We start from the raw sequence: 27,390 nt of genomic DNA, 5'->3' as shown, positions 1-27,390 counted from the left end.
GAAGGTTGGGGGGGGGGTGCACCAGAGGGAGGTGATAACAAGAGGTAAGAGGGGATAATACGCTTCTGATGTGCGATCTTTGCCAGCGATGCACGGCATCACATTCCAGGCTGTAGAAGCCCTGGAACGCACTGAAGCTCGGGCAGCCAATGCAAAGGCTCTGTGGGGAAGCACTGGACTCTCGGCAGCGCTCAATGTAACATTATGACATTTCAGACATGATGAGTGCAGACTGCAAAGAAAGATCTTTTTACCTTTTCTTCCAATACACTTTTAGGACTAAAGTTTATTTCTGAAGAAACGATTTTCCCCACTTGCTAACAGGAGAAAATAGGCAGCTGCTGGAAATCCAAGTGACACACATAAAATGCCCCAAACATCGACTGTACTCTTTTCCATAGACACTGCCTGGCCTGCTGAGTTTCTCCAGCATTTTGTGTGCGTCCCTTCCCGTTCCCAGCTCCGCCCCCTCCGGCAGATCCTCCAATCAGACATTGCAAAGGTGCGTCCGTTTCTGTTACGCAATGATGCTGAAAACTAATTCACGCCTTTATACGGAATAGACTAGATTACTGCAATGCACTGTTCACTGGCCCTCCAAAGCAATCTATTGACAAACTACAACTCATTCAGAACACCACTGCTAGAACTTTATCCAAAGCCAGAATGAGGGAACATATCACTCCCGTACTGGCTGGGTTCCTGCATATTTTAGAATTGATTTTAAAGTGCTCTTTAAAGGATTATTTGTATAATCCTTTTTCAATCTTTTTATTAAATTTCAGAATAATAAACATATCAATATTGATAATGGTACATAGAGATCGGGATTACATTAATGACATTAACATGTAAAGACACATATTTCAAGTAACAAATAGAATTTAACCTCCCAATCTCTTAGTAATTAATCATGAAAAAGATATTTATAAAAGAGAAAAAACCCTAAACTAAGAAAAACTAAACTTAAAAAAAAACAAAGAAAGATTAGGCTGCCATGTTTCATTGGTTAAAATTATAATTTGTCGTTAACTCCACTTCCAAAAAAAATTACCAAAAAAAAATTCAGAAAGGGTCAACCTACATCATATGAAAATGTTTCTCCAAGTTTCTTCAAATTTAATCGAAGGGTCCACAGTACCATTCCTAATGTTTTCCAAGTTTAAACATGCTATTGTTTGAGAAAACCATTGAAATGTGGTGGTGGGGGGGGGGGGGGGGGATTCGAATCTTTCCATTTAAGTAAAATGGATCTTCTGGCTAGTAATGTAACAAATGCAATTAGACGACAAGCTGATGAGGGTAAGTGACTGGAGTCTGTCACTGGTAATCCAAAAATTGCAGTAGTAGGATGAGGTTGTAAATCAACAAGCAGAACGACTGAAATAACATCAAAAATATCTTTCCAATATTTCCCGAAAAAAGGACAAGACCAGAACATATGTGTCAAGGAAGCTACTTCAGAATTACATCTATAACAGACAGGATTTATATGACGGTAAAAACGCACTAACTTATCCTTGGACATATGAGCCCTATGAACCACCTTAAATTGTATCAAAGCGGGCTTGGCACACATTGAAAAAATGTTAACTAGTTTAAGAATTTTCTCCCATTTCTCTGTAGATAAAGACATTTGAAGTTCTCTTTCCCACTCATTCTTAACTTTATCAGGTACCTAGATGTACTTTCGTAATCAGATCATAAATAATTGCTATCAAACTCTTCTGATAGGGGTTTAAAACCTTAATTTTTTCTGTAACTTCGATTTGATGTGATATCGGAAACGTAGATAAAGTAGCATTCAGAAAGTTTCTAATCTGTAAATATCTGAAAAAAAATGTGATCTTGGCAAATTATATTTACTGGACAACCGTTCAAGACACAAAACAATCATCCATGAAAACATGTTATTCCTTTTGTTTTCCATTAAAAAAAGCTTGATCAATTCTAGATGGTTGGAAAAAAAAGTTAGATATAATAGAGCTTGACAGGATAAATTTATTCAATCCAAAAAATTTACGAAATTGAAACCATATTCGTATTGTATGTTTAACTATTGGATTTATCATTTGTTTATTCAATTTAGTAAATGCAAAAGGCAGCACAGCCCCTCAAATAGAAGCCAGTGAAAACCCCTGTGCAGACTCTCGCTTGAGGTTCATCCATCGTGGACATTGAGTTTCATCCAATTCTTGTGTCCAAAACATTAAATATCGAATATTAATTGCCCAAGAATAAAATTTAAGATTCAGCAAAGCCAAACCGCCTTCCTTTTTTGATTTCTGTAAATATATCTTACTTAAACTGGGATTTCTATATTGCCATATATATGAAGAAATTTTAGAAACAATATCAAAAAAAGATTTAGGAATGAAAATTGATACTGCCTGAAATAGATACAGAAATTTAGGTAAAACAAACATCTTAACAGCATTAATTCTACCAATCAAAGATAAGGACAGTGGGGACCATTTAGTAAACAGTTGTTTAACCTGATCAATTAAAGGTAAAAAAAATTAAATAGATCCTTATACTTCCTAGTAACTTTAACCCCTAACTAAGTAGAATAATCAGTAACTAATCTAAATGGTGATTGTCTATAAATTGGAACTTGCATATTTAATGAAAAGCACACTCTTATCAAGATTCAATTTATAACCAGAAAATTTGTTTTATAATCCTGCTTGAGCTCTCAAGTCTTCTCCCACTGATGATTTAAATTTAAACAATCTCCCTCAAGAGCGAATTGGCAGGTCAGCATTTTTTTTAACTACGCTCCCGATCTGTGGAATTCAACACCTAAAACCGGAAGCGATGCAGACTCAGTTGAGGTGTCTTCCTTTTTTTAAAGGGGCTTCCTTTCCACCACCATTAACTCTGCTCTCAAACGCATCTCTCCCATTTCATGCACATTTGATCTCACTCCATCCACCCGCCACCCCACTCGGGATAGGGTTCCCCTTGTCCTCACCTACCACACCCCAGCCTCCAGGTCCAACATATAATTCTCCATAAAACTTCCACCATCTCCAACGGGATCCGACCACCAAACACATTTTTCCCTCTCCCCCTTTCTGCTTTCTGCAGGGATCGCTCCCTACGCGCCTCCCTTGTCCACTCGTTCCCCCCCATCCCCATCCCTTCCCACCGATCTCCCTCCTGGCACTTATCCTTGTACGTGGAACAAGTGCTACACCTGCCCTTACACTTCCCCCCTCACCACCATTCAGGGCCCCAGACAGTCCTTCCAGGTGAGGCGACACTTCACCTGTGAGTCGGCTGGTGTGGTATACTGCGTCCGGTGCTCCCGGTGTGGCCTTTTATATATTGGTGAGACCCAACGCAGACTGGGAGACCGTTTCGCTGAACACCTACGTTCTGTCCACCAGAGAAAGCAGGATCTCCCAGTGGCCACACATTTTAATTCCACGTCCCATTCCCATTCTGATATGTCTATCCATGGCCTCCTCTACCGTCAAGATGAAGCCACACTCAGGTTGGAGGAACAACACCTTATATACCGGCTGGGTAGCCTCCAACCTGATGGCATGAACATTGACTTCTCTAACTTCTGTTAATGCCCCTCCTCCTCTTCTTACCCCATCCCTTATTTATTATTTTTTCTCTCTCTGTCCCTCTCACAATAACTCCTTGCCTGCTCTCCATCTCCCTCTGGTGCTCCCTTCCCCCTTTCTTTCTCCTGAGGCCTCCCGTCCCATGATCCTTTCCCTTCTCCAGCTCTGTATCCCTTTTGCCAATCGCCTTTCCGGCTCTTAGCTTCATCCCTCCCCCTCCTGTCTTCTCCTATCATTTTGGATCTCCCCCTCCCCCTCCCACTTTCAAATCTCTTACTATCTCTCCTTTCGGTTAGTCCTGACGAAGGGTCTCGGCCCGAAACGTTGACAGTGCTTCTCCTTGTAGATGCTGCCTGGCCTGCTGTGTTCCACCAGCATTTTGTGTGTTGCCTGACACTTCTAAATGCCAGTTCAAAACCTATTTATTTATCATTGCTTTTAACTAACATCTTTTTGTCTTTTATTTTCATGTTTTTATTTACTTTATTTTCTCATGTGTACCTTATATCCCACTGTAAATAGCCACATTGCCTGTATGAAAAGTGTTCTATGGACGAACTAAGTATTACTGTATTTGCGGCTCCCACCGGCTTGTGCTACGGGGCGGCGTGCTGGGCGCTGATTCTGGTGTGGCCCGCTTCTGCCCGGCGGGGGTAAGAGGGCGGCGAGGGTGACGGGCTCAATGGTGGCCCGAAACCCCGCAGACTGTCAGCGGGGACGAGTTTTTCCCGTCATCATTCAGTCCCGGATTGAAGATGGGGAAGAGTCTCCCAGTGAACGTTTGGCAGAAGGTATAGAGATGGGACATGTCACCTGCATTGTAGAACGATATCTGGCCGCCCTCGTAGTCCAGGAAGACGCCGATTCTTTGGAGTTTCTCTCTCCAGGAGAGGGATGTCTCGGAGGGCGCAGTAAAGGCAACCAAATCCCCTTCGGGTTCCAGCCCTATGGTCCAGTGTCCGTTCTCGGGGCTCAGAGTGAATTGCCCTTTCCTCTCCACGGTCTCTCGGGCCACCCCAATCTCCCACTCAGTCTTGCCTCCCACCTCCACCTCCCAGTAGTGCCTCCCTGATCGGAATCCCTCCGATCCCAGTGCACACGGACAGGGATCGAACCGCTCCGGGTTGTCTGCGACCCGCTGCTTTTTTGCTCCGAGCCTTAAACTGGCCCGGTTCTCAGACACAATGAGCCAGGGATTCGCTGTGTTCGGATCCACCGTCAGAGAGGCTGGAGCTGGAGAGAGGAACATTACACAGTTAGGGACCGAACATTCATCTGCGATTTACTCAAACGTGGGCCAGCAGTTTAACACAGTTAACGCAAAAGGATCTGAGTCTGATACTTTAATGAGTATTTAAATCATAGCTATCGATCTGTCTATCTATCTGTCAATCTGTCTGCCTATCTGTCTATCCATCTCAGTCTATCTATTTGTCTATCCATCTACAGGTCCATGCTAAAGTTTAGGCACATATATATAGCTGGGGCATTGAAGACATTTGCACAGTGCTGTAGTAATTTTATGTATTGCACTGTTCTGCTGGCACAAAAAAAAACAAATTTCATGAAATGTGTGAGTGATGATAAACCTGATTCTGATATGTGTCTATTGTGGACTGAGAGTGGGAAGGGGGCAGGAAGAGGGGATTTGCGGTTGGGAAATGGGGAAAGGAGAGTGGAGGGAGGGGGGAGCACCAGAGAGACATTCTGTAAACATCAGTAAACCAATTGTTTGGAATCAGATGACCTTGCCCATGTCTCAGGGATGGGTTTGTCTGCACCCCTGCCACCTTCCAACCCTGGCACTCTTCTCTACCACCTGTCCCAAACCCCTCCCGCAGTGTTCCACCCTCGCCATTCCCAACACCTTCTCTACCACCTGTCCCAAACCCCTCCCGCAGTGTTCCACCCTCGCCATTCCCAACACCTTCTCTACCGCCTGTCCCAAACCCCTCCCGCAGTGTTCCACCCTCACCATTCCCAACACCTTCTCTACCGCCTGTCCCAAACCCCTCCCGCAGTGTTCCACCCTCGCCATTCCCAGCACCTTCTCTACCGCCTGTCCCAAACCCCTCCCGCAGTGTTCCACCCTCGCCATTCCCAACACCTTCTCTACCGCCTGTCCCAAACCCCTCCCGCTGTGTTCCACCCTCGCCATTCCCAGCACCTTCTCTACCGCCTGTCCCAAACCCCTCCCGCAGTGTTCCACCCTCGCCATTCCCAACACCTTCTCTACCGCCTGTCCCAAACCCCTCCCGCAGTGTTCCACCCTCGCCATTCCCAGCACCTTTTGCTCCCACTAGATTTACAAACCCGTGTAGACAGATACATTACTGTGCAAAAGTCTTGGGTACCCGAGCTACAGTGTATGTACACACACACACACACACACACACACACACACACACACACACACACACACACACACACACACACACACACACACACACACACACACACACACACACACACACACACACACACACACACACACACACACACACACCTCCCCCCCAAGCTACTGCATATAAGGACCGGGTAAGCTCCTTTAATTAATTAATCTAATTAGCTTAGGAGTAGGTAATGGAGGCAGCAGTTAGGGCAGTTGAGTGCTCCGTTTGCCGTATGTGGGAAGTCAGGGCGAGCACAGCTGTCCCTGATGACTACACCTGCAAAAGGTGCATCCAGCTGCAGCTCCGGACAAACCGAGTTAGGGAACTGGAGCTGGAGCTGGATGAACTTTGGATCATTCGGGAGGCAAAGGCAGAAATAGACAGGAGTTTCAGGGAGATAGTCACCCCTAGGAGTCAGGAGACAGGTAGTTGGGTGACTGTCAGGAGAGGGAAGGGGAATAGACAGGAAGAGCAGAGCACCCCTGTGGCTGTTCCCATCAACAATAAGTATACCGTTTTGGATACTGTTGGTGGGGATTATCTACCAGGGACAAGTTGCTGTGGTTGCGTCTCTGGCACTGAGACTGGACCCTCAGCTCAGAAGGGAAGGAGGGAAAAGAGGAGAGCAGTAGTGATAGGGGATTCGATAGTTAGGGGGATAGATAGGAAGTTCTGTGGAAGAGATCGAGAATCCCGGATGGTTTGTTGCCAGGGTCCGTGATGTCTCGGATTGAGTTCTCAGTATTCTCAAGAGGGAGGGTGAGCAGCCGGATGTCGTGGTCCATGTAGGGACCAATGATGTGAGTAGGAAGAGTGAGGAGGACCTGAAAGGTGAGTTTAGGGAGCTAGGTGCCAAGTTAAAGGAAAGGACCTCCAGGATAGCAATCTCAGGATTGCTACCAGTGCCACGTGCAGATGGGTTTAGAAATAGTGTTACGTACCCGTGACAGTGGTACCCTTGTCACGTGACTGGGGTTGAAGTTATACTGGACATGAGGTAATGGTTTTGTGATGGTGGAGTGATGTCATTTTCCCGCCAGTAGAGGTCATGTGACAGGTTTTTTCTACAGGGTATAAAAGGGAGACCCACCCTGTCAGGTGGGGCAGTTCGTGGCAGGATTTGCCAAGATGACTTCATATCACTGTGTGATTTAATGTGATGACGCAGTTTAGTTAAAAATGAAGTTTTATATAATGCCTAAAGTTTAAAAGGTCAGAGCCAACGGTTTCTTTGCTAAGGGAGAGTGAAGTTTGGAAAATGGAGATCGAGAAAAATCGATTTTCGATGGATTGACTTCGACCTTGTGTGATCCTCATTCGGAAGGATTTCGTTTACTATTCTCATGATAGTCTCCGCTGGAAAAAGCGGGAGATTGTGAATATTGTGGAAGGAAGGTCAGTCACTTTAAGTTGTTATATTTAATAAAATTCGACGTGGGAGTTCGACGCTGGGAATCGAAGGACATCGACGTGGAAGAGAATTTACATCGCTTTAAAAAGTCTCTCCTTTTAAAAGTACCGTGAGCTTTTGAACTGTTGGCATATCGCTTTAAAGAACTGAGTTCTTTTCAATACCGCTTTAAAGACTGTTTGGGACTGCAACGCTATTAAGGACTGTTTGAGCAGCTGAGCTCGGATCATTGTTTGGGTTTGTTTACTTTTGAAGGGGGTTTGTTATCAGTGTTTAATAAACGTGTTATTTGTTATAAAAACCCTTCGTCTAACTCATCTATAATTATTGTTGCCTGAATACGTAACAATAGTAAGATAGTGGAGATCAACATGTGGCTGAAGACATGGTGCAGGAGGGAGGGCTTCAGATTTATAGATAATTGGGCAGTTTTCCAGGGAAGGTGGGACCTGTTCCGGCGGGACGGTTTACATCTGAACTGGAGGGGGACAAATATTCTTGCAGGTAGGTTTGCTAGAGAGGTTCCAGTGGATTTAAACTAGACACCAGGAGGGAGGGGAACCAGAGTGTAGGAACAGATGTATGGGAGAAGGAAGAAAAAGAAGACAGTAAAGTTCTTTGTACTGTTAGAGATAAACAGAGAGGAAGAGGTGGAGAATTTCTTAAATCCATTTATTTTAATGCTAGGAGCATTATAAGAAAGGTGGATGAGCTTAGAGCATGGATTGATACCTGGAAATATGATGTTGTAGCTATTAGTGAAACATGTGTACAATGTACTGTGTATGTTAATCAAAATGGCTTCTTCGTTCTGTTAAGAGTAGGAATGCTTCTTTGTCTGATAAGTGTTTTCTCTCGCAGTTGTTTAGCTTTGGACTTGCTGATATGGGGATTGTATTCATTTGTTAACCAATGGGGAATGTTATTTTGTCTTGTGAGGTTGGGAGCTTGGGGGGTTTTGTGGTCTTTTCAGGGGAGTCGGGAAGAAGACGCCGAGGAAGGTGGACGTGCACCGCACTGCTCGGTCGACTAACTGGGTGGTCCCAGGTGCAAAGACGTGGAGGTCGGAGGGAAGTGACGAGGGGTCGCATGGTTCGATGGTTGAGCTCCAACGATGTGCACTAAACTGACTGAACTTTGATAAGTTGGCGCCTTTTACTTTATTTTCTTTTCCTTCATATATATTGTATTGCATAGTACTCTTTTAGTTTTAGTAAAATCTTTAAAGTGTATTCCATAACGGTATCTGGTGTGAGTTTGATACGGTGTGTGTGCGCGCGGCATAAACTTGATTCTCACAGCACCTGCGTGTACGGGAGGTGGGGTTGCTGAGTGGCTGGACTTCCTTTTCCCCTAGACATATACCAGCCTGTTGGGTAAGTGTTACACATAGTTGCAGGAGAGGTGTGATTGGCAACTAAATACTCCTGGATTTCGTTGCTTCAGGTGTGATAGAATCGGAGGAACAAGAGGAGAAGGTGTTGCGTTGCTTGTCAGAGAAAATATTACAGCGGTGCTGTAGCAGGATAGATTAGAGGTCTCGTCTAGGGAGACTATTTGGGTGGAAATGAGGAATGGGAAAGGTGTAGTAACACTTAAAGGGGTGTATTATAGACCACCTAATGGGGAGCGAGAATTGGAGGAGCAAATTTGCAAGGAGATAGCAGATATTTGTAGTAAGCACAGGGCTGTGATTGTGGGAGATTTTAATTTTCTACACATAGACTGGGAAGCCCATACTGTAAAAGGGATGGATGGTTTGGAGTTTGTAAAATGTATGCAGGATAGTTTTTTGCAGCAATACATAGAGGTACCGACTAGAGAAGGAGCAGTATTCAATCTTCTGTTAGGGAATGAAATAGGTCAGGTGACGGAGGTATGTGTTGGGGAGCACTTCGGGTCCAGTGATCACAATGCCATTAGTTTCAATATAATTATGGAGAAGGATAGGATTGGACCCAGGGTTGAGATTTTTGATTGGAGAAAGGCTAACTTTGAGGCAATGCAAAAGGATTTAGAAGGAGTGGATTGGGACAATTTGTTTTATGGGAAGGATGTAATAGAGAAATGGAGGTCATTTAAAGGTGAAAATTTGAGGGTACAGAATCTTTATGTTCCTGTTAGGATGAAAGGAAAAGTTAAAAGTTTGAGAGAGCCATGGTTTTCAAGGGATATTGGAAACTTGGTTAGGAAAGAGAGAGATATCTACAATAAATATAGGCAGCATGGAGTAAATGAGGTGCTCGAGGAATATAAAGAATGTAAAAAGCATCTTAAGAAATAAATTAGAAAAGCTAAAAGAAGATATGAGGTTGCTTTGGCAAGTAAGGTGAAAATAAATCCAAAGGGTTTCTACAGTTATATTAATAGCAAAAGGATAGTGAGGGATAAAATTGGTCCCTTAGAGAATCAGAGTGGACAGCTATGTGTGGAGCCGAAAGAGATGGGGGAGATTTTGAACAATTTCTTTTCTTCGGTATTCACTAAGGAGAAGGATATTGTATTGTGTAAGGTAACGGAAACAAGTAGGGAAGTTATGGAAACTATGACGATTAAAGAGGAGGAAGTAAGGAATATTAAAGTGGATAAATCTCTGGGTACTGACAAGATATTCACTAGGACCTTGAGGGAAGTTAGTGTAGAAATAGCAGGGGCTCTGACAGAAATATTTCAAATGTCAGTAGAAACGGGGATGGTGCCGGAGGATTGGAGTATTGCGCATGTGGTTCCATTGTTTAAAAAGGGTTCTAAGAGTAAACCTAGCAATTATAGCCTGTCAGTTTGACATCAGTGGTGGGTAAATTAATGGAAAGTATTCTTAGAGATGGTATATACAATTATCTGGATAGACAGTGTCTGATTAGGAACAGTCAACATGGATTTATGCGTGGAAGGTCATGTTTGACAAATCTTATTGAATTTTTTGAAGAGGTTACGAGAAAAGTCGATGAGGGTAAAGCAGTGGATGTCGTCTATATGGACTTCAGTAAGGCCTTTGACAAGGTTCTGCATGTAAGGTTAGTTAGGAAGGTTCAATTGTTAGGTATTAATATTGAAATAGTAAAATGCATTCAACAGTGGCTGGATGGGAGATACCAGAGAGTAGTGGTGGATAACTGTTTGTCAGGTTGGAGGCCGGTGACTAGTGGTGTGCCTCAGGGATCTGTATTGGGTCCAATGTTGTTTGTCATATACATTAATGATCTGGATGATGGGGTGGTAAATTGGATTAGTAAGTATGCAGATGATACTAAGGTAGGTGGCGTTGTGGATAATGAAGTAGGTTTTCAAAACTTGCAGAGAGATTTAGGCGAGTTAGAAGAGTGGGCTAAACGATGGCAGATGGAGTTTAATGCTGATAAATGTGAGGTGTTACACTTTGGTAGGAATAATCCAAATAGGACATATATGGTAAATGGTAGGGCATTGAGGAATGCAGTAGAGCAGTGATCTAGGAATAATGGAGCATAGTTCCCTGAAGGTGGAATCTCATGTGGATAGGGTGGTGAAGAAAGCTTTTGGTATGTTGGCCTTTATTGAGAGCATTGAGTAAAGGAGTTGGGATGTAATGTTAAAATTGTACAAGGCATTGGTAAGGCCGAATTTGGAGTATTGTGTTCAGTTCTGGTCACCAAATTATAGGATAGATGTCAACAAAACAGAGAGAGTACAGGAAAGATTTACTAGAATGTTACCTGGGTTTCAGCACCTAAGTTACAGGGAAAGGTTGAACAAGTTAGGTCTTTATTCTTTGGAGCATAGAAGGTTAAGGGGGGAATTGATAAAGGCATTTAAAATTATGAGGGGGATAGATAGAGTTGATGTGCATAGGGTTTTTCCATTGAGAGTAGGGGAGATTCAAACAAAAGGACATGAGTTGAGAGTTAGGGGGCAAAAGTTTAAGGGTAACACAAGGAGGGATTTCTTTACTCAGAGAGTGGTAGCTGTGTGGAACGAGCTTCCAGTAGAAGTGGTAGAGGCAGGTTCGGTATTGTCATTTAAAGCAAAATTGGATAGGTATATGGACAGGAAAGGAATGGAGGGTTATGGGCTGAGTGTGTGTCAGTGGGATTAGGTGAGAGTAAGCGTTCGGCACGGACTAGAAGGGCCAATGGCCTGTTTCCGTGCTGTAATTGTTATATGGTTATATAGTTATATTTTTTTTATAGATGCCTGAGACTTTTGCACAGTACTGTGTCGATCTGATTATCTGTCTGTCTATCCATCCGTCTATCCACCTTTAGAGATACTGGGTTAATTGTGTCAATATCAGGAAATTGAACTCTTTTACCGGGGGTAACGGTGTGAATATCAGGAAATAGACTTTACTGGGGTTAACAGGGTCAATCTAATCAACTGGAATAGACAATTCTTACCGGGGTTAATGGCGTCAATCATTTCTCTCCACACGATATACTGCAGAGGGCCGCAGAACTTTTCCAGAGACAGGCCGCTCTGGACCACAGACACGGAGTGATCAGCATCACCGCATCTATAAACATCCAACAGCTGATGTAAAACATCGAGCTGAGCTGCTTACCTCAGAGCTTTCCCAAACCTTCTCTTTTTTTTTTAATTGATTTTTTTTAATGCATTTTCTACAACACTACAAATAAAAAAAACCCCAAACCAAAATAAAAAATTAATACAGTGCAAAATAAACATACAATAATAATATAATACAAAAAAGATAATTGAGTAAGCACCCAAATTGAAGTCATATAAAGTTAGTATCCTCCCCAAGCCCCACAACAACAAAAAAACTCCAGACCAACCACAACACAATATAGAGAATATAAATCAGGACATTCAAACCCCCAAAAACTGTAAATACACTTGAAAACAGAAGATAATAATGCCTACTACCAAAAAAAAGAGCAGAAAGTAAGGGACTGAAAAAAAACCTTCCAAACCTTCTCTAAACACAGCGCGTGTCCTACCTGTTCTTCCAACTAACCTCCTCCTGCAATTAAGATTAAAGAGGATTAGCTTTATTTATCACACGTAAACATCAGGATCTGTAAACACGTACACGTAAATATCAGGATTTGTCACACGTACACGTAAACACCAGGATTTCTAAACACGTACATGTAAACATCTGGATCTGTAAACACATAGATGTAAATATCAGGATTTTCAGTGAGGAGTGTCATTTGCATTGCCGAACAACACAATTCGAAATCCACAGTAAAACACACACACAAAATGCTGGAGGAACTCAGCATGTCAGGCAGCATCGATGGAGCGGATTAAAGAGTCAACTTTTCAGGCAAGACCCTTCATCAAGGGCCCAAGAATGAAAGGATTAACATATGAGGAGCGTTTGGCGGCTCTGGTACTGTACTCGCTGGAGTTTAGAAAAATGAAGGGGGGGATCTCATTGAAACCCAACAAATATCAAAAGGCCTAGATAAAGTGATTGTGGAGAGGATGTTTCCAGTGATGGGTGAGTCTAGGACCAGAGGGCATAGCATCAGAATAGAGGTATGTCCATTTAGAGCAGAGATGTGGAGGAATTTATTTGGCCAGAAGCTGGTAAATCTGTGGAATTCATTAGCACAGATGGCTGTGGAGGCCATCAATGAGTCTATTGAAAGCAGAGGTTGATTAGTCAGGGTGTCAAAGTTACAGGGAGAAGGCAGGAGCATGGGGTTGAGAGGGATAATAAGTCAGCCATGCTGGAATGGTGGAGCAGGCTAGATGGGCCAAATGGCCTAATTCTGCTCCTTTGTGTAAAGGTCTAAATTGGTTGCAAGTATGTGAATCAGAGGACACAAATTTGATGGGAAAATGAAGGTTAATGTTAACAGTTGTGATGACAGGAAAGGCTGGACGCTGATTCAACTGTAACGAGGTGAAGCTGGGTCCCTGGTTGAAGTTGCATCATTTCCAGGATGAGTGGCAAAGGAGCAGTGGTGTGGATATGATGGAAAGCTCCCAAGTGTGGGATGACTCCATTGTGATAGAGTCATAGAGCACTACAGCACAGGAACAGGCCCTTCGGCCCATGCCAAACTGTTATACTGTCTCGTCCAGTCAGACAGACCACAGTCATCCCTACCTTTCTCATCACGTACTTAGGAAACTTTAAATTCTCCTGGTGGCCTCCCATTTCAATTCGACTTCACATTTTCATCGTGGTATGTTGGTCCATGCTGTGGCCAGACTCAGGCTGGGAGAGCAACACGGCATATCGCCTCCGACCTGATAACCTGAATATCCAATTCTCCAACTTCAAGTGACCTTTTCACCCTCCCCTTCTCCCTTTTCCATTCCCCATGCTGATTCCCTTGAACTCCCTTCTCTCCTCCTCACTGGTGCTTCTTCTTTTTCTTCATTGTCCACCGTCCTCTCCCATCCGATTAATTATTCTTCAGCCCCCTTACCTCTTCCCCCATCAGCTCCCAGCCCCTCACCCTCCCACTCGCCTGCTCTCACCTAGCACCCGCCATCTTGTCCTTCTCTCCCTCCCCCCCACCTTCTTGCTCTGGCTTCTGCCCCCTCCTTCTTTCCGGTCCTGACAGAGGGTCTCGGCCCAATCATTGATTGTTTATCCATTTCCATCCATCCAGCCTGACCTGCTGAGTTCCTCCAGCATTTTCTTTGAGTTTTCCGCATCTACAGAATCTCACTTCTGCCTTAGATTCTATTGTATCTGAGGGTCTTCTCAGGAAAGGCTTTATTGTCCTCTCTCTCCCCCTTTCCATTCCCTGCCTCTGTGCTCTCTATCACAAACAGACAGACACAAAGACCACACACATACACGGACAAACTCTCTCTCACTCACACACACACGGACAAACTCTCTCACTCACACACACACACATGGACAAACTCTCTCACTCACACACTCACACACATACACGGACAAACTCTCTCTCACTCACACACACACGGACAAACTCTCTCACTCACACACACACACACGGACAAAGTCTCTCATACAGGCACACACACACGGACAAACTCTCCCTCACTCACACACACACACACATGGACAAACTCTCTCACTCACACACATACACGGACAAACTCTCTCTCACTCACACACACACGGACAAACTCTCTCACTCACACACACACACACGGACAAAGTCTCTCATATAGGCACACACACACGGACAAACTCTCCCTCACTCACACACACACACACAGGGACAGACTCTCTCACACACACACACACACAGACAGACTCTCTCTCACTGACACACACACACAGGGACAGACTGTCTCATACACACACACACACACACGGACAGACTCTCTCACACACACACACATACACACACGGACAGACTCTCTCTCACTCACACATACACACACACACACACAGGGACAGACTGTCTCATACACACACACACACATGGACAGACTCTCCCTCACTCACACACACACACACACACACACAGGGACAGACTCTCTCTCTCACACACACACACACACAGACTCTCTCTCACTGACACACACACACAGGGACAGACTGTCTCATACACACACACACACACACATGGACAGACTCTCTCTCTCTCTCTCTCTCCCTCCCTCCCTCTCTCTCTGACACACACACAATATCAATCTACATACAGGCAATGGAACGGGACTGAACCCATTTTGCCGAGTGTGGAAGTCGGTAAATGTGGGAATGTGGAGGCCTCACTGACAAATTCCAGAAGGAAATCAGCATGGCCGTTAGACGTTGGATTTATTAGCGATCCCCACCCTGCCAGGAGGTCTGATGAATTTCTTATCAGCAGTAATTAGCTTGCCTGCTGCGGACTTTCAAACTTTTTGTAAACATCGAAGGCAATAACTGACATTCCAGATTAACTTCATGGCCTTATTAGGTTCTCGGTTAGTCAGAGCATCAAATGTAATGGGGACAGGACAGGAGAGTGGGGTTGAAAGGGTTAATAAATCAGCCAAGATAGAATGGTGGAGCAGCCAAATGACCTAATTGTGCTCCTGTAACTCATAGTCTTTAAATCAAATGTGGTTTTCTTCTGCAAGAGCAGCATTCGGTTCAAAGAAGTGAACAGTTGTCACCTGAGTGTGCGGACATCCCTTGGGCAGCAATATGAGGCTCACCTTCAGAAAGACCAGACTATCGTTTTGCTCCAAATGTTTCTGCAAGGTGGAGAACTCGTTCTCAACGGACTGCAATTGATCTTGAATGTGTCGTAGATTTTCCTCCATTGTGTTTAGAATCCTCTCGCCATCCTCAGTCAGATCTCTGATTAAAAGCCCTTCTTTCTCGGTGAGGATTTGGTGCATTTTGCTGAACTCGGATGCAATGTGGGTCTGCAGTCTGCGTAAATCATCCTGCCAAAACAAGCACCCAACAGCCCGTGATGAAGATTCAGGATTCCAGAGTGTTCAGTGTCATTTCCAGTACACGAGCGCCAAGGAGAATGAAATAATTGTTACTCCGGATCCGATGCGGCATTAAAAAAAAACACACTAAGATAAAGTACACTGAAGAACACAATAAATATAAATACATGAGACAACTTATATACATGGATTGATTGTCTGTCCATAAAGTGACCCTAGGCACAGGAGTGTCTGTACATGAGGTGACTGACAGGAAATGGTGAAGTAGTGGTGGCTGGGGGTGTGGAGGGGTGGGTCAGCGGGTGGCTGGAGGTGTGGAGGGGTGGGTCGGCGGGTGGCTGGGGGTGTGGAGGGGTGGGTCGGTGGGTGGCTGGGGGTGTGGAGGGGTGGGTCGGTGGGTGGTTGGGGGTGTGGAGGGGTGGGTTGGTGGGTGGCTGGGGGTGTGGAGGGGTGGGTCAGTGGGTGGCTGGGGGTGGGTCGGTGGGTGGCTGGGGGTGTGGAGGGGTGGGTCGGTGGGTGGCTGGGTGGCTGGGGGTGTGGAGGGGTGGGTCGGTGGGTGGCTGGGGATGTGGAGGGGTGGGTTGGTGGGTGGCTGGGGGTGTGGAGGGGTGGGTCGGTGGGTGGCTGGGGGTGGGTCGGTGGGTGGCTGGGGGTGTGGAGGGGTGGGTCGGTGGGTGGCTGGGGATGTGGAGGGGTGGGTTGGTGGGTGGCTGGGGGTGTGGAGGGGTGGGTCGGTGGGTGGCTGGGGATGTGGAGGGGTGGGTCGGTGGGTGGCTGGGGATGTGGAGGGGTGGGTTGGTGGGTGGCTGGGGGTGTGGAGGGGTGGGTCGGTGGGTGGTTGGGGGTGTGGAGGGGTGGGTCAGTGGGTCGAGGTGTTGATCAGCCTCACTGCTTGGGGGAAGTAACTGGTTTTGGGTCTGGTGGTCTTGGCGTGGATGCTACGTAGCCTCCTCCCTGACGAGAGAGGGGCAAACAGTCCATGAGCAGGGTGGGTGGGATCGGTCGGTGATTCTGGCCCTTTTCTGGCCTTTCTCTATCTATGACCTTGATGGTGGGTAGGCTGGTGCTGGTGGTGCATTGGGCAGCTTTGACTGCCCACTGTAGAGCCCTCCTGTCCGCCACAGAGCAGGTTCCGTAGCAAGCAGGGATGCAGCCCGTCAGGGTGCTCTCTGCTGTGCAATGAAATACGCACGGATATGCCAAGTCCAGTTCTCTCCGGTCTCCTCAGAAAGCTGCGCCATTGGTGAGCTTTCCCGATGGTGTAGGCTGTGTTCTGGGACCAGGGGCGGTTGTGTGAGATGTACACTCCCAGGAGTTTGGAGAGAGAGAGAGAGTGCTCACCCTGACTCGGGAAATATTCCTCCTCTGCTTCTGTTCCTTCCTCAGAACCTCTGACTTCACCTGCGCCAGGGAGTCCAGGGCAGATTTCACTTGTTCCTGGGGGTTAGGATTTACAACAATGGATGAAAATCTTAAACAACATTGAAATGCTCAGAATGTAAACATGAGAAATTCTGCAGATGCTGGAAATGTTGAGCAAGCCACACAAAGCTTCTGCCCCTCCTGCCATCACGCTTTTTTTCCCATTCCCCATTCTGGTTCGCCTCTCTCTCCTCTGTTTTCCTTGCCCTCCCCCTCCTTCTCCCATGATCCACTCTCCTCTCCTACCAGATTCCTTCTTCTCCAGCCCTTTACCTTTCGCACCTCTCAGCCCGCAGCTTCTCTGTATTCCCCTCCCCTCCCGCCAGCTTGTGAAGACACGAGCTTAATTAAGCCATTTGGCTCATTGAGTCTGCTCTGCCATTCCGCCACGGTCCCTCTCAACCCCACTCTCCTGCCTTCTCCCCGTACCACTGGCACCCCAACTAATTAACGTCTGCTTAAAATCTACCCAATGAATGACCGTCTGTCGCAACGAATTTCACAGATTTGCTATCTCCTGGCTAGAGAAAATCCCTCCAAAGGGATGCCCCTCCCTTCTAAGGCTTGTACCCTCTGGTCCTAGACTAGATATTGAAACCACTCTTTCCACATCCACTATATCTCGGTCTTTCAATATTCGGTAAGTTTCAATGAGATCTCTCACCACTTCTGAACTCCAGCGAGAGCAGATTCAACCCCTTCAAACGTTTCTCCCCCTCCCCACCTCTTCTAGCTTCTGCCCCCTCCCCACCTCTTTCAGCTTCTGCCCCCTCCTTCCCGAACCGTTGGCAGTTTATGCCCCTCCGTAGACGCCGAGATCCCCCAGCGCTTTCAGACGCGCCATTCCGCTTCCTCTCACCTTGTAGGCGTCCACGGCCTCTGTAATCGGCAGGAAGCGGTGCTCCCTGTGTTCCCGCGTCGCCACGCAAGAATAACAGATCAGCTTGCTGTCGGTTTCACAGAACAGCTTCGGTTCCTCCTGGTGCTCCTCGCAGCGGAGCGGCCTCTCTTCCTCTTTGGGACACAGGGGGATCTTTTGAACCATCTCGGCCAAACTCGCTAAGGCCTGATTTACGCGGAAGCTACGTGCCGCAAACTCCTCTCCGCACTCCGGGCAGGAGTTTCTCCCCTCCCTTTCCCAACACTGGGTGATGCAGGAGCGGCAGAAGTTGTGCCCGCAGCCCAGGGTAATCGGAGCGGTGAACAGGTCACGACAGATGGGACAGGTGGCCAGGTCGGTCAGACGCGTGAACTGCTCCCGGGACGCCATGTTCATATAGCTTCCGTCCAGTTCCTTCGAGTTGTTCCTCTTTCACCCAGCTGTTATATAGGAATCAGCGCGCGCGCACACACACACACACACACACACACACACACAAATACACTCACACACACACAAACACACTCACGCACACACAAACACACTCACACGCACGCACACACACACACACACACACACACACACACACACACACACAAACACACACTCACACACACACAAACAAACACACTCACACACACACAAACAAACACACTCACACACACACACACAAACACACTCTCACACACACAAACACACTCACGCACACACACAAACACACACTCACACACTCGCACTCACACACACACACACACACACAAACACACACACAAACACACTCACACACACTCGCACTCACACAAACACACTCACACACACAGAGTTAAGTGCAAGAGATTCTGCAGATGCTGGAAATCCGGAAAAACACACACAAAATCCCCCCTGGGGATCGCCAGTAAGCGAATCGCCGTGGCGCCCTGCTGAGCAGACCGGCAGGCACCGGGAAGCCGGCAGCCCAAGTCGCCCGTCGGCGGCACCGGAGGCCGCTGTTGCTCAGCAGAGCAGTCCGCTCACAGTCGAGACCACTCGAGCAGTTAGGAGAAAGACTGGCATGAAGTAAATACCTTCATGATGTCTGTATGCTATCGAGTGAACGAACTTGAGACTGACATGACAGGAAACGGACAAACTTCATCACCGGTTTATTGCGCAAGTCAATGCGCAGCGAACGGCAGAGTGCGGCGGAAGTGGAGTTTGACAGGTTCTTGGTTAGTAAGGGTGCCTTAGGTTACCGGCGGGGGTGGGGGGGGGGAGTCAGGAGAATGGGTTTGACAGGGAAAATAAATCAGTCATGACACAATGGTGGGACAGTATCGATGGACCGAATGGCAGAATTCTGCTCCTGTCCTCTGGTCTTATGGTCTTCTACAAGGCAGTTCTCTGTCTTGATCCCCCCTCCCTCCCCGCCAACGCTCCCGGCTCATATTCATCAGTTTATATGGCCTTTTTCTCTCCCCCCCCCCCTCCCGGGACCCTGCCAACATCCCCATCTCCTACCCATCAGTTTACATCACCTTTTTCTCCCCCAGTTGAGAGGGGCAATAAATCAGCCATGACAGAATGGCAGACCGGACTAGATGGGCCGAAAGCCTAATCCTGCTCCCAGTCTCACAGCCTTGTGGTCCTATTCAGTGTTCCCAACACGTCTGATACTCACTGTAAATTCTGGCTTCGTAATACCTCCTTCCCTCAACTTCTCTGTCCATTCCCTTCACTGAGTTCCTTATTTCTGGACTGCCCTTCGATGACGAACATGAACACTGGATAGTCGGGCTATGGAGGGCAGGTGGATGGGAGTAGGCAGTTTAAATGGTTTGGCGTGCTTTAGATGGGCCGAAGGGCCGGTTTCTATGATCACATGCATTGTTCTGATCAGTATGTGTACGCACAGCACAGTGCTTTACAGGGCCAGCAGATGCTGTTCAACTCCCGCCACTATCAGTAAGGAGTTTGACCTCTCGTGTTTCCCCAGATGCTCCAGTTTCCTCCCACAGGCCAAAGATGTAAAGGTTGGTATGCTGTGAGCAGGTAATGTTGGCACTGGCAGGTTTGGCAACAAGTGCAGGCTGCTCCCAACACGAGCGGAAAAGCACACACTTCTCTGTGTGTACACATGTTTCCACATGTGGGACATAGAGAGTGAGTCTCCCTCTCCCTCTCCCCCTCCCATCTCCCCTCTCTCCCTCTCCCCTCTCTTTCTCCACTCCCCATACCCTCTCCCCTCTCCTTCTCGACCCCCATCTCACCTCCCCCTCTCCCCTTCCCCTCTCCCCCTCTTCTCTCTCTCTCTCCTCCACTCCCCTCACCTCCCCCACTCCCCTATCCCCCTCCCATCTCCCTCTCCCCTCTCCCTTCCCCTCTCCCCTCCCCTCTCCCTTCCCCTCTCCCCTCTCCTCTCTCCCTCTTCCTCTCCCCTCTCTCTCCACTCCCCTTCTCCCTTCCGCTCTCCCTCTCCCTCTCCTCTCTCCCTCTCCCCTCTTCCTCTTCTTCTCTCAGCCCATTTTTAATTGTATGAGCTCGTGAAGGATTCCATTCAGGAAGGTTTAATAATTCAGGACAGCTAGAGCAATCATTATCTTTGAAAGGTTTAGGCTATATTTGATAATTTTACATTTGACAGAGATATCCACATTTGAACATATTCTTGGTTCCAGCTTTTGCTCTATCCATATGTGAAGCCAGTTGAAGAGTTGGACTAGTATTTTAGTAAACTCAGATTGGTCTGGAATTTCAGCCTGGGCATCTGGTTAAATTGGCTCAGACGGAGATCTCCGTGTGGCCCAGCCTGGGAGTGTGGGTAAGTTGGTCTAGACTGGATGCAGAGTGTGGGTCGTTGATTCAGACTGAGAGCTCCGTGTGGCCCAGCCTGGGAGTGTGGGTAATTGGCCCAGACTGGATGCAGAGTGTGGGTCGTTGATTCAGACTGAGAGCTCCGTGTGGCCCAGCCTGGGAGTGTGGGTAATTGGCCCAGACTGGATGCAGAGTGTGGGTCGTTGATTCAGACTGAGAGCTCCGTGTGGCCCAGCCTGGGAGTGTGGGTAATTGGCCCAGACTGGATGCAGAGTGTGGGTCGTTGATTCAGACTGAGAGCTCCGTGTGGCCCAGCCTGGGAGTGTGGGTAATTGGCCCAGACTGGATGCAGAGTGTGGGTCGTTGATTCAGACTGAGAGCTCCGTGTGGCCCAGCCTGGGAGTGTGGGTAATTGGCCCAGACTGGATGCAGAGTGTGGGTCGTTGATTCAGACTGAGAGCTCCGTGTGGCCCAGCCTGGGAGTGTGGGTAATTGGCCCAGACTGGATGCAGAGTGTGGGTCATTGATTCAGACTGAGAGCTCCGTGTGGCCCAGCCTGGGAGTGTGGGTAATTGGCCCAGACTGGATGCAGAGTGTGGGTCGTTGATTCAGACTGAGAGCTCCGTGTGGTCCAGCCTGGGAGTGTGGGTAATTGGCCCAGACTGGATGCACAGTGTGGGTTGTTGGTCAGACTGAGAGCTCCGTGTGGCCCAGCCTGGGAGTGTGGGTAATTGGCCCAGACTGGATGCAGAGTGTGGGTCGTTGATTCAGACTGAGAGCTCCGTGTGGCCCAGCCTGGGAGTGTGGGTAAGTTGGTCTAGACTGGATGCAGAGTGTGGGTCGTTGATTCAGACTGAGAGCTCCGTGTGGCCCAGCCTGGGAGTGTGGGTAATTGGCCCAGACTGGATGCAGAGTGTGGGTCGTTGATTCAGACTGAGAGCTCCGTGTGGCCCAGCCTGGGAGTGTGGGTAATTGGCCCAGACTGGATGCAGAGTGTGGGTCGTTGATTCAGACTGAGAGCTCCGTGTGGCCCAGCCTGGGAGTGTGGGTAATTGGCCCAGACTGGATGCAGAGTGTGGGTCGTTGATTCAGACTGAGAGCTCCGTGTGGCCCAGCCTGGGAGTGTGGGTAATTGGCCCAGACTGGATGCACAGTGTGGGTTGTTGGTCAGACTGAGAGCTCCGTGTGGCCCAGCCTGGGAGTGTGGGTAATTGGCCCAGACTGGATGCAGAGTGTGGGTCGTTGATTCAGACTGAGAGCTCCGTGTGGCCCAGCCTGGGAGTGTGGGTAATTGGCCCAGACTGGATGCACAGTGTGGGTTGTTGGTCAGACTGAGAGCTCCGTGTGGCCCAGCCTGGGAGTGTGGGTAATTGGCCCAGACTGGATGCAGAGTGTGGGTCGTTGGTCAGACTGAGAGCTCCGTGTGGCCCAGCCTAGGCACAAAACATTCCAAGGGCTGAGAAACCATCTCGAAGTAGTCCGAATTCTTCAGGTGGAATTATCTTTCTTTAGTGCCGTGCAGTCTAGGACAGAGAAGAATTCTCTTGTTAGATAAAGCATCAGATTTTCTACTGGGCACACTTATTCTGACACTTCATTTTCAAGGTGAAATACAGTTTTGTGAAAAGTATAAACACCCCACGTGGCATGCTTATAGCAGGTTTCACTGTGTTTCTGCGGCCATGCTGACTGTACGGAGATCACGGTAGTGTAGCGGGCGGACTAATGCTTTACAGCGCCAGCCGGAGACATGGTTCAGTTCCCGCCACGCTCTGTGGGCAGTTCGTGCATTCTCCCCGTGACCATGTGGAACACAAGCATGGCGCCTGTAATGTCTGCCTCCTGCTTAACAACAGGCTAAGCTTTGAAAGCATCTGATACTCCCTGTTCTCCTTCATAGTTGTGAAGTATTCCAGACAGGATAAAACTAGAGGAAGGTTGAAGATATTTGCAAATAAGGTTAAAGAGTGTCATCTGGCTTTCACAGTGCTGGTGACCATTAGGCCAGAATTAGGCCATTTGGCCCATAAAATTGTGGTAGATCCCTTTTCTCTCTCAGCCACAATCTCCTACCTTCAAGTCCTGACCAATCAAAAATCTATCAACCTCTGCCTTAAATACACATAATGACTTGGCCTCCACAGCCACCCGTGGCAACAAATTCCATGGATCCACCATTTTCCGGCTAAAGAAATTCCTCCTCATCTTCATTCTGAATGGATGCCCATCTATTCTGAGGCTGTGCCCTCTGGTCTTAGACCCCCTCTTCATAGGAAATATCCTCTCCACATCCACTCTATCAAGGCCTTTCAACATTCGATAGGTTTCAATCAGGTCTCCCCTCATTCTTCTGAGTAAGGGCCAAAATCCAATAAACAATCTTCATATGCAAGCCTTTCCTTTCAATCCTGGAATCATTTTCGTGAACCTCCTTTGAACCCTCTCCCATGTCAATACATCTGTTCTTAGATAAGGGACCCAAAACTGCTCACAAGACTCCAAGTGAGGCCTCACCAGTGCTTTATAAAGTCTCAATATTACATCCTGGCTTGTATCTTCTCGTCCTCTGGAAATGAATGCCAGCATTGCATTGGCTTTGCTCACCACTGACTCAACCCTCAAATTAGCCTTTAGGGAATCCTGCACGAGGACTCCCAAGTCACTTTGCACCTCAGGGTTTTGAATTCTCTCTCCATTTCGAGAATGGAGCTTTTATTTCTTCTGCCAAAGTGCATGGCCATACACGTCTAGGACAGAACTGGCTCGCTCACGTCCAGTCTGACAGTGCAAGGTTTGTCCAAGAACTGACACTCTAAACCTGCCGCAGGGTTTAAATTCTGCAGAAACTGAGGGACAGGGATTCTCAGTAACTGGAGGTGACTATTACTGGTGAGAGGCAAACTTGTCCAATGTTAATTGTCACTTCAGAGGGCTGTAAAGAGTCAGACAGAGTAGTGCAGAGTGAATCATGTGTGGGCAGCAGATGTCCACCTGCAACGAGGAGACTGATGGTCACTGTACCTTTCACCATTGCTTAGGGTGGGTTTTGAACATATCCACTGATTGACATCCAGTGAAATGGGTTGTTTACCTCTTAAATCAAAGCAGCCCACAAGTTTCACCAACGTTCCAGCACCAAACGAGCATGGCCATAAATCGGTAACCTGAACGCACGCGCCTTCGGAATGCGAGAGGTAAACCGGAGGAGAAGCCTGACAGACAGCAGCGGGAATTGAACCCCGGTCACCGGCGATGTAGAGTGTTACACTAACCGCTCCAGCACTGTGCCACCCTGGAGTGTGGGTAGCTGAGGTGTGACTGGCAGAGATTTATAAAGTCACCCGGAGAAGGAGACTGGTCTCAGCCATGGGAGAAGGCATACGTACTTGGGTGGATGATGTCTTTCACGTGTCTCCACACTCTGTACTGAGTGGGTCCTTGGAAAGCTCCCAGGGACAGGCTGCCCTCGACTATCTTTGGGTGGTACTCTTCCTTGCTAGCAACAGAAATATGGCATAATTAACAGAAATACTTAATTGTTTCTGCATTGAGCGTGAATGTCAGACACGGGCATTCACATTGCGCACAGTCAGTTTAAAGTTCAAAGTAAATTTATCATCAAAATACATATATGTCACCAAGAGCAGCCCTGAGATTCATTGTCTTGTGGACACACTCAGTAAGTGCAAAGCAGCGCAGTAGAAAGACCACACACAAGATGGACAAGCACCCAATGTGTAAAAAACAACAAACCCAAAATACAAAGAAGAATAAAAGATAGTAATAATAATAATAATAAATAAACAATATCTATAAGAATACGTTATAGAGTCCTTAAGAGTGGCTGCAGCACTTTGTGTGTGTTTTGTTCCAATGTGATGCCCTGACTCTCACCACCCTCTGAGTGAAGAGCTTCCTCCTCATCTTCCCCTTAAATGTTTCACCTTTCACCCTTAACCTATGACCTCTTGTCAATTCTCACCCAACCTCAGTGAAAAAGCATTTACCCTATCTATGCCTCTCATAGGGCTGGCGGTCGGTTTTTGCCTGAGCAGCGACAGTACCTGCGTGGAAGAAAGGCCTAGCAATCTGCTTCTGAATCTTGCCGACAAAACCCCAGTGGACAACCACTCTATCCATAGGGTGGCCGTGAGCCGCCAATGACTCAACAACATACCCTTCATAATCTTGTACAACTCTATCAAATCTCCTCTCAATCTTCCACACTTTAGTCCTAACCTTGCAACCTTTCCCTATAACTCGGGTCCTCAAGTCTTGGCAACACCCTCGTAAATTCCCTGTGTACTCCTTCAATCTCATTGACATCTTACCGTAGGTAGGTTAGGCCTCACCAATGTCTCAAACAACTTCAACATAACATCCCAACCTTTGTACTCAATACTTAGATTTATGAAGGCCAATGAGGCAAAAGCTTTCTTTACGACCCTGTCTACCTGTGGCACCACTTTCCATGAATGATGGATCTTAGTCCTACCTGGGTTTGTCCTCCCAAAGTGTAACAGACAGACAGACATTATTTATTGATCCCGAGGGAAATTGGGTTTTGTTACAGTCACACCAACCAAAAATAGTGTAGAAATATAGCAATATAAAACCCTAAATAATTAAATAATAATAAGTAAATTATGCCAAGTGGAGGGAGTCTGAGGGAGGAGTTGTAAAGTTTGATGGCCACAGGCAGGAATGACTTTCTATGACGCTCAGTGTTACATCTCGGTGGAATGAGTCTCTGGCTGAATGTACTCCTGTGCCTAACCAGTACATTATGGAGTGGATGGGAGACATTGTCCAAGATGACATGCAACTTGGACAGCATCCTCTTTTCAGACACCACCGTCAGGGAGTCCAGTTCCACCCCCACAACATCACTGGCCTTACGAATGAGTTTGTTGATTCTGTTGGTGTCTGCTACCCTCACACAACAGCAAACATGATAGCACTGGCCACCACAGACTCGTAGAACATCCTCAGCATCGTCCGGCAGATGTTAAAGGACCTCAGTCTCCTCAGGAAATAGAGACGGCTCTGACCCTTCTTGTAGTCAGCCTCGGTGTTCTTTCACCATCTTTGTTCTTTGACATCTCACACTGGTCTGCATTAAATTCCACCCGACATTTACAGCCCGTTTTCCCATTAGAGAGTGCAGAGGAGTGAGCCCTCCTGTCCAGTTAATTCTCTGCCGGACTGCCACTCCCTCCCTGGTGTCTATCCCATCGGTGTTTGACGAGCTTAGCCCACGCCCTGCATTGCTGTGTCTACTTATTTACTATAGCACAGTGGGAGTCCATTGATCTCCCTGTTGAGCCGTCCCATCTGCCCCGGTTCTCAACTGGTGATTTCCCTGTGTCAGGGAATTTATTCTCTCGCGGGCGGCCAGCAAGCTCACTTAGCACCAAACTGCAGAGTTTACAGGGTCCGTTCAAACTGTCCAGCACACTCCGAAGAAGGGATGTGACGCACACACAATGCTGGAGGATCTCAGCGGGTCAGGCAGCATCTCAGGAAATGAAAAAAACAGTCGATGTTTCGGGCCGAGACCCTTCTTCAGGACTGGAGAGGAAGGTTGGGGGGGGGGGGAGATGCCAGAATAGAAAGGTGGGGAGAGGGGAAGGAAGCTGGTTAGAGGGTGATAGCTGAAGCCAGGGGGGTGGGAAAGATAAAGGGCTGGAGAGGAAGGAATCTGATCGGAGAGGAGAGTGGACCATGGGAGAAAGGGACGGAGGAGTGATCAGTGGTAAGAGGTCAGAGTGGGGAATAGAAGAAGAGGGGAGGCGGAGGGTATTTTTTTCAACCAGAAGGAGTTTCCCCACGATTACTGAGGACCTGTGCTACTGAGCTGGGAGAACCACTACAGCGCATCTTCAACATGAGCCTGGAGCAGAGAAAAGTACCCAGACAGTGGAAGACATCCTGTATTGTCCCGGTACCGAAGAAACCACAACCAAAGGAGTTGAATGACTTCAGACCTGTTGCCTTGACGTCGCACGTGATGAAGACCATGGAGCGGCTGATAATACAGAATCTGAGGCCACAAACCAGGCACGCCCAGGATCCTCTTCAGTTTGCGTATAAGGAGAAGGTGGGAGTGGAGGATGCTATCACGTATTTGCTGCACAAATCACTCTCTCACCTAGAGGGGGTCAGTTGTGCTGTGAGGATTACATTCCTTGACTTCTCTAGTGCCTTTAACACCATCCAGCCCAAGATCTTAAGGCACAAACTAACGGAGATGGGAGTAGACTCTCACATGGTGGATTGGATAGTGGACTACTTGACAGATAGACCTCAGTATGTGCGGTTGGGAGACTGTAGGTCTGACACGGTGGTCAGCAGCACAGGGGCGCCGCAGGGAACCGTACTCTCTCCGGTCCTGTTCACCCTGTACACATCAGACTTCCAATATAACTCAGAGTCCTGCCATGTGCAGAAGTTCGCTGATGACACGGCCATAGTGGGGTGTGTCAGGAATGGACAGGAGGAGGAGTATAGGAAACTGATACAGGACTTTGTGATATGGTGCAACTCAAACTACCTGCGTCTCAATATCACCAAGACCAAGGA

The 27,390-nt window shown here is 47.4% G+C and overlaps 2 protein-coding genes across 2 annotated transcripts in view; both read right to left on the bottom strand.

Annotated features, from left to right (window-relative positions):
• Positions 1-1,843: 1,843 nt before the first annotated feature.
• On the bottom strand, positions 1,844-19,075 carry LOC140719336 (zinc-binding protein A33-like). The gene is made up of 6 exons (XM_073033903.1): positions 17,998-19,075; positions 17,058-17,153; positions 15,471-15,704; positions 12,323-12,345; positions 11,759-11,874; positions 1,844-4,811 (listed from the first exon to the last, which is right to left on the bottom strand). Exons 1-6 carry the CDS (start codon positions 18,412-18,414, stop codon positions 4,258-4,260), a joined length of 1,440 nt encoding a protein of 479 aa, XP_072890004.1. The 5' UTR covers positions 18,415-19,075; the 3' UTR covers positions 1,844-4,257.
• Positions 19,076-20,614: 1,539 nt separating this feature from the next.
• The window catches only part of LOC140721747 (zinc-binding protein A33-like), a 34,258-nt gene continuing 27,482 nt past the window's right edge, over positions 20,615-27,390 (bottom strand). The window contains exons 5-6 of the mRNA XM_073036546.1: positions 24,195-24,304; positions 20,615-22,331 (exon numbers count right to left, since the gene is read on the bottom strand). Coding sequence (XP_072892647.1) covers positions 22,297-22,331; positions 24,195-24,304 — 145 coding nt within the window. The 3' untranslated portion in view covers positions 20,615-22,296. The remainder of the gene's footprint in view (positions 22,332-24,194; positions 24,305-27,390) is intronic.

Source organism: Hemitrygon akajei, chromosome 2, assembly GCF_048418815.1.
Source record: "Hemitrygon akajei chromosome 2, sHemAka1.3, whole genome shotgun sequence".
Classification (NCBI taxonomy): domain Eukaryota; kingdom Metazoa; phylum Chordata; class Chondrichthyes; order Myliobatiformes; family Dasyatidae; genus Hemitrygon; species Hemitrygon akajei.
Note: the sequence above shows the minus strand (reverse complement) of the source record. Positions and strands in the feature narration are given on the sequence as shown.

Bases quoted from the DNA above. Each gene is read 5' to 3' on its own strand.
- LOC140719336 (XM_073033903.1), bottom strand. From the start codon at position 18,414: ATGAACATGGCGTCCCGGGAGCAGTTCACGCGTCTGACCGACCTGGCC. The intron at 17,154-17,997 runs GTGAGAGGAAGC...CCTAACCCCCAG, and splicing joins AGGCCGTGGACGCCTACAAG to GAACAAGTGAAATCTGCCCT. The intron at 11,875-12,322 runs GTAGGACACGCG...GGATGTTTATAG, and splicing joins GAGGTTAGTTGGAAGAACAG to ATGCGGTGATGCTGATCACT.